At 40.0% G+C, this 9,632-nt stretch overlaps 1 protein-coding gene across 1 annotated transcript; it reads right to left on the reverse strand.

Annotated features, from left to right (window-relative positions):
• Positions 1-363: 363 nt before the first annotated feature.
• ZUP1 (zinc finger containing ubiquitin peptidase 1) lies at positions 364-9,553 on the reverse strand. Its single transcript, XM_042016719.1, has 9 exons — positions 9,198-9,553; positions 7,570-7,686; positions 6,531-6,640; positions 5,627-5,795; positions 3,955-4,143; positions 3,477-3,645; positions 2,676-2,827; positions 2,120-2,340; positions 364-1,094 (listed from the first exon to the last, which is right to left on the reverse strand). The coding sequence occupies exons 1-9, from the start codon at positions 9,493-9,495 to the stop codon at positions 1,047-1,049; spliced, it is 1,473 nt and encodes a 490-aa protein (XP_041872653.1). The 5' UTR covers positions 9,496-9,553; the 3' UTR covers positions 364-1,046.
• Positions 9,554-9,632: the final 79 nt, after the last annotated feature.

Below are 9,632 nucleotides of genomic sequence, written 5' to 3' on the forward strand. Positions count from 1 at the left end.
GTCTAAATGAAAGGGATGTATCTAAGCTCCAGTTACAATAACTGGATGCTCTGGCATGATACAGCTGCTAAAGCAAAGATAGCCTGTGCTACCTGCAACACTCTCCACCATCCCTCCCAGCCTCCAGCTACCCTCCTGGAGGGGCAGGGCTCTTATATTCAACTAGAGCAGCATGTTCTAGGTACAGTAAAGTGCCTCAAACGCCCAAGATACTTGTTTCAGCAGACAGCTCCAGTCTCTTAAATGGCATTAACCCTGCGCAACAGAGCCACTAGTCAAAAGGCAGTCCGAATGTCCTTTTGGGATTTACATTATAAAACATACAAAAAGTAGAAATTTTTTAAAAAGGATGAAGATGGAATAAACACTTTTAAAAAATATATTAATTTTATTCATTCATGGTACAAAAGGAGTATTTTCTTCCTCTACCCCAAAGGATTGTCTTGCACACCACCTAAAGCACACACACTCTATTCTGGACACCGCTTTCTTAGAGCTCTTAGCCAATGCCAACACTGATCCACCTCCTAAGCACACGTGTTCATGTTTAAAAGTGATACATCTAGAGAAGCCAGCTAACTGACAAGAAGTTCACTAGTAAACTAATCCCTGGTGGAACACACTGAATTGTGAAGAAACAGAAGACTGGTCACAGTGGCAGCACAAACACACTCACAGAGGTAAACCATGACCAGGAACTCCAATTAAGTAGCTCCATAGTATCTTTATCCACTGCTCACTGACAACAGTGCATAACTTGCTACAAGACAGTAGGTGTTGCTAATTTAAGCAACTAAGAAAATAACACATTTTCTAGTAAGACAAGGAACACAATACTTCAGAGTTACAGTTGTATCAGGATGCCAGAGTTTTGACTGAACACAAAAACTACAGGTTTACTCCAGTGTTGTCCTTCCTCAGAGCTCCCAAGCATTTTTGGGGACATAGTTTAAGTAAGTCTAAAAATTGTTGAGTTAGGGTCCACAGTCCAGCAGTTTAATGTTTTGCACCCAGCAAGTTCCAAAAGCAGGTTACAAAGGTATCCTTTAAGGTATCTTCTCTGATGTTAAGACCTGAGAAGCACAGCAGCGAGCCTAAAAACAGGTGGGGAGAGAGGAAAAGTACTTTAATTAACAAAACCGGCACTTTAAAGAGCTTCTTCCAAATTAGTAGTTTAGCAATCTTAACGAGTATAAGGGGTTACATTTCATCTTAATTAAATGGGAGCTTCCAAGACAACACTAAACAACTGGTATTTTTAAATATAAATCAAATCTTTGAAAAGAAAAAAAATAAAGTGGCAAACAAAAAAAAATTGAACACCACCCACCCCCGTGAAATCCCAAACAACACTGACTCATGAATTTTAAGGCTTTTTCCAGTAGGAGGAGAGGATGCCCATGTTTCACTGATATTTCTGACATGTTCAGGACCAGAAAACACTTCATACAATACCTCATTTCAACATACACATTAAATATAGCTGAGCTAGTGATTCAGTTGCCAGTTATTTCATAGTCTAAATAAAAGTGTGTCCTGAAGCTTGAACATGCTGAACAGTGCTGATAAGACACCACAGAATTGGAACATGGGTCCTCAGAATCAATTTGTTAGTGTAGGAAAGAAAAAAGCTTCAGAAACAAAAACCATATCTGGCACTCAGCTGAAAACTTCTAAGGTCTTAAAAAAGGTAAAATGCCCAAGTCAAACACATGGATAAGGTTTATAAAAATTTCAACAGCTCAAACCTCTGAACGTAATTTTGCACTATGAGTGTTTGTAAATAACATACATGCTCACAGTCAGTTATTTAGGAGAATACCTTGTAAAAAAATGAAAAGTTTAAAAAAGCCTAATTTACACCTGCAAACAGCTGAAAGCTTCATACAAGACTTAGAATCTTTGTCTGTTGTATCAAGGTGGCATCCATTTATATGCAAAATGTTTTTGGTTTTGATATCCTGGGATTATATAAGCAGAAAGCAGGAGAGAAAGAGAACAAGGAAAGTGAAGAGATGCAAAAAATCCACCATGCAACCATATATGCATATGCATTCAAAGAAGAGATGCAGATGGTCTTAAATTTTCACAAACACAAACTGTTCTCTGAGATACTTACAGCTTTCTCTTCCAAAGAGAGCACCCCATCTACAGCCACTATCTGGTATTGCTTTTCTTTTAGGCTACCCACAAATTTCCGAAGTAGTTTGAGACCAGTTCCATCACTGTTTTGTTTCAGCAGTTTCTGCATTTCTTGGGAAGAACATCCCGGGTCAAACAGTAGCAAACATAAGCTTTTGTTCTTCTTCTCTTCTATTCCAACAACAGTACGACTATGACCTAATACCAAAAAAAAGTTTCAGTACTTTAAAAACACATAAATCCCATTTACTTCCTTATAACATACGACTGATTTTCAGATCAAGGAAGGCATTACTCAAATTTTAAGAAGATAGTTATAAGAGTACATGTCAAAAAGCTGAGATCCCAATCACATTCAGCTCTTCCATCCAACAAAAACACAAACTTTAATGTTGCTCTTACTAAATAGGAAAATTACAGGAAATAAAGTCATGCCTTCAATTCAATGAAGAACTAAAAAATGGTGCTCTGAACTGCAGTACATATAAAGAGGGATAGAGAATACTAAGAAACCAGCATATTGTGACACTGACCTTGATGTTGCAAGTAGATAGGTGGCTTGGAAGTACACACCACCTTTGCACCACCTTCATTATCTGTAGAATAGTAATGCAAAATCCACTCGAACAAACGAGGGTGTGTACCCATAGGGCCAGTGGGTTTGTGAAAGTCAATGATTTGGCACCTGCAAAACATTGAGAATGAAAACAACAATATAATTTCAAGCAGGTTGCTTGTTAAATCAATTTTTTCACCTCTGGGTCCCTTCCTCCTGCACCAAGTGGTCCCTACTACTTTTTTACTTTTTAATACAGGAGGAGGGGACACATAATTACAAAGCAACATAACGTGTACTGTCCCCAACTGGAAAATTTATTACATAACAAAGTAAATACTACTCTATTCAATCTAACAAGAACTTGTGAAACTTGCAAAAATTAATGACACATGTTTTGTATGTGATACATGTACACTAGAGAATCCAGTTAAAAGCCATAGAAAACAGCTGAAATTCAGATTCTTCTTGAGAAGAAACTTTTAGAGAAATCAAGTTTTTAATCAATGCTTTAATTTACACATATGTGGCATAATTCAGCATCAAGTCTCAATGATCTAAACAGTTACTCAGTTTACGTATGTCCTGTAAGTAGTTGTATGTACCTACAAGTAGTTACACAGCTTCATGCTGCATTAAATCCGATCTGTTTATATATTAGTTAAATTTAGTCACTAAGGTGGCTTCGTCATCACACAGTTGGGAATTCTAAACTTTAAAGGTACAGCAGTTAAATCAGCTGTTGAGAATAACAACAACAACAAGAAGCAATATTTACTTTATCCTGAGACTGGTTAACAGTGAATAAATTTCACATGCTCCTATCCATGCTTTGGAACCATGTAATCTGTTGTTGAAGTGAGATGCCCCATGAGGATCAAAACCTTCTCTCCAGGCATCTTCAATCATGGACTGAATCTTTGGTATACTAGGAATTAGCGTAGTACCTGGAACAGAAAAGCTTTTGAATTGTTGTTACAGGGATTGAAATAGTGTATTAACTAAAAATATTCAGTTTCTTTTATAAGAGGCAGTTGATGTTACAAAGATGCACCAAAAAGACCAAAGGTAAAACTTTAACCGTATCATGTCTTGCCAGTATTCACCTCTGACTCTTTCATATTAAGTTCCAGTGGTGTAACAACCATTTAATAGGTACCATTGACCTTGTAAGACTTGCTGTGTAAATGAAAAGGCAAAACATCAGTCAGCAGGTTGTCATCCAAGGTACGTGGAACAAACATTTTGTTTAATACCTCTCAGGCAGTCGTTGTAGAAGCTGTTTTGCAACAGTGAGGAAAGGAGCATTTGGAAATTCCTATAACCACAACCCCAGCCTCTGTCACCCAAAGATGAGTGGAAGTGATCTACTCCTTCTGACAGCCACACGTGTCTCACATCTTTGCTCTCATTCTGATAGTACTTGCACAATGCTTCAATTACTCCTAAAGGAAGACAAAATAAAAGGTTTATCTGTAAAATGAACTATAGAATCCACCAGAAGAGTCCCTCCCCAACTTGGAACAGATATAGATTAATACAATTTATTTTAAAACTTCTATGTGACCCTATGCTACATTTAGAACCCAAGTCACAGAACTGAACCTATTTCATTTCAGTGGTCTTTACTTTGATGAATTTATGTACTATGAAGCTTTCAAAACTAAATCTATTTTTTAACTATTGCTATACAACGATTATTTTAAATTAAACAGCTTGGACTAAATTATAAACTGTGATAGTCACAGGAACTATTATAATGATACAGAAAAAGTACGTCACCAATAAAGCGTTCCTACGCCCCTGCAACCTCCAGTACAACAACTCCTTAAAAACATGGCAATACTTATGCATACTATGTAAATTTTTTATTTCCCCCCATATTATTTTTCTTGGAGAAACTAAGGGGGGGGGGGAAAGAATTGCACTTCTTGAGAATTGAACTGTAAATTACTGAAAATTGAATTTGAGAATTACTGTAAATATTTTAAAATAATCCTCCTGCAGGATATTCCAAGCTCTCCTTTGTTACATGAAAGAATATGCTTGGGAATGCTCTCTCCAATTCATATATGTAAATCCTCAAAGCCCCTTTATTGCCATGTTGTTGTGAAGAGAATTATTCCATAGTCACCACAAATTATTTTCTAAGAACCTTTCTGAAATCTAAATCATTACCAAGAATGAAAACTTTGAGTTATTTCCATGTAATCCATTTGACAGAAGAAATTTTATTTTACCTGTCAAGAACCAAGTGGATATTTTGTAAGCCAGAACCACTAGCAGTAGGCTAAAAGACCTTTGAACTGTCTTGGAAAGTAAAGACAAGGGAGCTTTTTGAAAGGAACGCAGAAATCCACCTGCCCTGTGTTTTTGCACCAACCATAAAACATTTAAAAGAAGATGCATCAAGTAGATGTCCACTCCTTGAAGTCCTCTCTTGGACTTTGTAATTAGATGAACATTGTGCTTACTTGCAACCAGCTTACACAGTTTAACAATTAACAGAAACACAAGAAAAAAAGCTGCTTTAAATTTCAACAGCTACACTGGATTAGGAACCAATGAGTGCTAATCAGTAAACAAGCATAGAGCCAAGGGCAACCAGCTTGTAATAAGACATTTGCATCTTCTGATACATACTGCACTTGTGCCCTTAACCAGACAACTTGGTTCCAAGGTTACATTAAAAAAAATACCAACAAAAAACCAGCCTTCAGGTTAGAATACAGATCAAAATATACCAAGCCTTAATTTCCTTATTAGTTTAGGACTATTACAATATAGATTGAGCCAGAAAATAAGGTTTAGAGCTAGGACACAACCAATACTAAACAATGATTTATATGTTTTGTTAAAGACTGGTTTGGTCACTACAATCTAGGTCTAGAAAGTACAGTTTTAGTTGTATAATTTCACCATCTTTACCTGAGGTCTTTGTTTTCCCATCATCTATACCAAAAGCCAAACTTTCCATCATGTCAGCTTTTCTCTTATGATATTCAAAGGGCTGCATCCTTCCTCTATCAACTTCTCTTTCCATATTCCTCAGAAATTGCTGCTTGAAGCCACCAGAATTATCCAAACCATACTGTCTCTGTTAGGGAGGGAATGTGCATGATTTAAATCACATTTTTAAAATTCGTCTTTTGTGCATGCAGTTTCTCAAAATCACTATCAGTACCTTTTAAAGATGGTGAGACATAAAAACTTCAGAATTACAATTATTTTAGAGCTGAAGACCAAGCTTCATTCCTGAATATGAATGTGGGACTAGGAAAGCCACACCTGGAAGAGCAGGTACATCTCTCTCCTCCCTCTTTGGCAGAGCCACTGGCACAGAGGCAGTCTGGCAAGGAGGTAGTGAGAGTGGGAAGTGAGTTACCAGGGCTGTGAGATGGGAGACAGAGGGAAGCAGGACTGGGAGCAGCTGATGGTATTCCGGTAGAGGACAGCCATTCTAGCAGGGAATATGCCCCAGGCTGCATTGCAAGGCAGAGCTCTAGAGCTGGGTGGTGCACAGGCAGCAGGTGTGCTGGGAGAGCAGAACACCAAGCACAGGGAGCAGCCAGCCCCATCCTGAACCAGCACCACTCAAAACAGTAAAGCCAAGTAGCTCAAGGCTGTCATGTCCAGTACCTCTGCCAGGATCAACATTGCCATGAGACTGAATTTGCTTCCAACCCACCCCTGCACCATTACCTCAACACAGACTATGTGACTTGCACAGGTCTGATTTGGTAAGGCCATTCCAGGACATTACAATTCCAAGATACTCAGCTTCTAAAGGCACAACTGTTTGCAAGTTTACCATTTAGAAACAATAGCGTACCTGCAGCTTTTTAAATTCTTTCCTCTCTCGCTTCTCTTCTTCTGATCTCTGCCATTCATCTTCTTCAGTTTGGAGTCGCTGAGCCAGTTCTAGATCTCTAATGTTTCCGCCTACCCCAGAGTAACATTCCAAAGTGAGGGGACTTGGTCAGGAGCTTAGTAACGCTTTGAGGGATCATTTGTTTAATTTTTCAAGATTCCTTTCTAAGCAGACATATGTAAACACGACTGGGCATTAATTTCAGGAGATGCACCCCACGTTATTTTGAGCTATTAGCAATGAACACTGAACAGGACTGACTGCATTCACTCTACCAAGACTCAGACTCTTGACTTGGACAAAGTTTATGCAGCTACTGGAGCAATTACTGCATGTACCTCTAGCACTGAGAAGACAGCTTTTGTTTACAGTGTTTCACTGTTAGCAAGAAGTCACAGTTCCTTTACTACCACACTTGTTAGCTTCTAGGACCATTGCCAGCAGTCTCAAAAGGAAGTGACAAAAATTCACAATCAGAAAACTGAATAGGGAATTGCTAGGATTCTGTTAGCTATATTATAAAATAAAATCAATTTTGATTTTTTACTTTAACGCTATGACTAACGAATCAGCAAATTATTTGCAGAAAAGGATTGAGAAAAAAAATTAAGGTTTCATAAGCTATCAATTGTCAACTCATCACAGTGGAACATGCCATTGTAAACTCCATCTATGTAAACCTTCTATAGAGCTAGAAAAACAAATATGTAATGCTGCTGTCTTTTAATCATTTTTTGCTCTAAGTTTTTCTTTTGGCTAACATGCAGTTCATTTACTTAACAACCACACATAGACAAAGATTTCTTTTAGCACAGTAATTAAGTTGAGCACTTGGGCAAGTGATACGACCTAACTGTGTTAACCTCACTATACACGGGTCCAGTTCCTTTTAAATACAGAAATATCTATTTTAAATTTTGTGTGAGATTCTATACTACAACCTGCAAATATTTGCAAAAGCTTTCAAGTATTATTATCAAGCCTGTATCCTTTCATGTACCTTCTAAAAAGCTATGTTCCTCTAAGTGTAAATCCACGTGTTCTTCAAGAATCTGAATGTTTGTACAGGTAAGACTACACATAGGACATTCATATAGCTGTTCACCATTTCCTGTGTCTGAAAAAGAAATGCAGTTTCTTGATTAATGCAATTCCTGTGGTTTTTGTGAGAATCATCCCCTGATTGATATACACCCTAAGACATATACACAGTAATGAAGTTTGTGTTGCCATTGAAATTCCCCAGTTAAAGGCAGCAAATTCTACACAGCTGTTACTCTCCTAACCACTTAAGAATTGGTATCTAAATATGCAAAAATTTTAAGACATATTTTCCTTCTTTCAATTAAGTTTTTCCCCATTTAGCTTACAGATCACAATTTGCTATGGTAATGTATGTATCAAGAAATGCTTAGACTGAAATACCAAACCATAAATAAAAAGACAGTTCTGCTAACAGAAGAACATTTGCTTACAAAAATTTAACATTCACGTAATAACAGAGCAGTTGGTGGGCTGAAAGAAAAAAAAGTGCTGCCATTCTTATTTTGCTGGTCTTCCTGCATTTCCTCAAATAACACTCTTTCTGCAGTTTTAGTATTATTATTGAGGGTACCACATAGTATAGGTAAAGTTCAAAAGGATTTTTAGAGATCATCCAGTCCCTGGTAGAATGGCCAAATTAAATAGAGTAAGTTACACACAACTTTTCCCAGTCATTTTTTTTTTTTTACAGTTCCAAGTATAGACTCTCCACAAACTCCCCAGAGAACATATTCTAGTGTTTGACCATTCTCACAGGAAAAAGAAGTGTTCTTGCATTTAAATGGCACTCCTCGAGTTTTGATTTGTGCCTGCTGCTTGTTGTCCTGTCACTGGGAACCACAGGCAAGTGCCCGACTCCATCTTTACTGCTCTCCTCTTGAGTCCCTAGATTTTATCTGCATCTTCCTCGGTTCACAAAACACAAGAATTGATATCCTGTGTTAGCAGTTTCTGGAAGGCATTTGTCCCAGCTCAGTGTTTATGGCTGGTTGGAAGAAAACTGCGTGGTATAATCATCTAAATTCACCAGCGGCATTTAAGGTAACGCTGCAAACACGCTAGTTTTCTGAAATATGCTAAATACATAAAAAATCAAAACACTCTTAAAACAACTGCTTTTAAAGTAGAAACTGGCATGCAGGCAAGTAAGTTATTCAACCTCTATATTATTTGCACCCATGGAAGTAAAGTGTTCAATGCAACGACCTCGGGATGGGATGGGTGCGTTGTGGGTTTGCTAATAAGAACATTTTAATCACAGATTATGCGGTGCGGTTGATTGCACTGGCACATTTTGCATCCTAATTATCGTTTTAGTCCGTATGCATAGCTTGCTACATCACAAACGCTAGTCTTCCAGGCGTATTACTCACTAGCAGAAATGCCACATTTAAGTTCCTGAAATAACTACGGCCAGTAACTTCGGCCAGTTAGTCAAAATAAAATTCTGATTCACGCCTAAAATAAAATACAGTATCTAAATACATAACTACTTCCTTTGCTCCAACTTTATCGCCGGCCGGTTCTCCGCAGCCACCCCCGATGCCCGCGGCGGCATCCCCCCCGCCTCCCGCCGCCGCTCACCTCCGCCCGGGGCGCCCAGCAGGTGCCCGTGCCGCGCCCTGACGTGCTCCTCCAGCTCCCGTCCCGCCGCCTCCCCGCAGAACGGGCACTCGGGCGGTGCCTCGGGCCGGCGGGAGCCCGGCGGGCCCGGCTCCGGGTGGGCCATCTCGATGTGCCGGCGGAGCTCGTCGCAGCCCGCGGCGGTGGCGGGGCAGAGCGGGCAGCGGGGCTGGCGGCGGCACAGGCACGGGCGACGCAGGTGCCGCCTGGCCGCCGCCTCGGAGGGCAGCGCCTGCCCGCACACGTCGCACAGCACCATCGGGGCGCCGCGGGCACCGAGCTCCCCTCCCGGCGCTCCCTTCCCGCCCAGCGCGCCTCGCGCCTCGCGCCCCGCCCCCGCGCGCACTTCCCGCTGGGAAGCGCCGTTCCCGGGGCCGCGGCGGGTGCGTGCCGCGC

Source organism: Corvus kubaryi, unplaced genomic scaffold (assembly GCF_017639235.1).
Source record: "Corvus kubaryi isolate FWS band 111438036 unplaced genomic scaffold, C.kubaryi_AGA036_p1.0 split3-73, whole genome shotgun sequence".
Classification (NCBI taxonomy): Eukaryota; Metazoa; Chordata; class Aves; order Passeriformes; family Corvidae; genus Corvus; species Corvus kubaryi.

Excerpts from the sequence above, each read along its gene's own strand:
- ZUP1 (XM_042016719.1), bottom strand. The coding sequence starts at position 9,495 with ATGGTGCTGTGCGACGTGTGCGGGCAGGCGCTGCCCTCCGAGGCGGCG. Across the intron at positions 3,646-3,954 it reads CTACAACGACTGCCTGAGAG|GTACTACGCTAATTCCTAGT; the intron begins GTATTAAACAAA and ends TTTCTGTTCCAG. Across the intron at positions 2,341-2,675 it reads TATCTACTTGCAACATCAAG|GTCATAGTCGTACTGTTGTT; the intron begins GTCAGTGTCACA and ends TTTTGGTATTAG.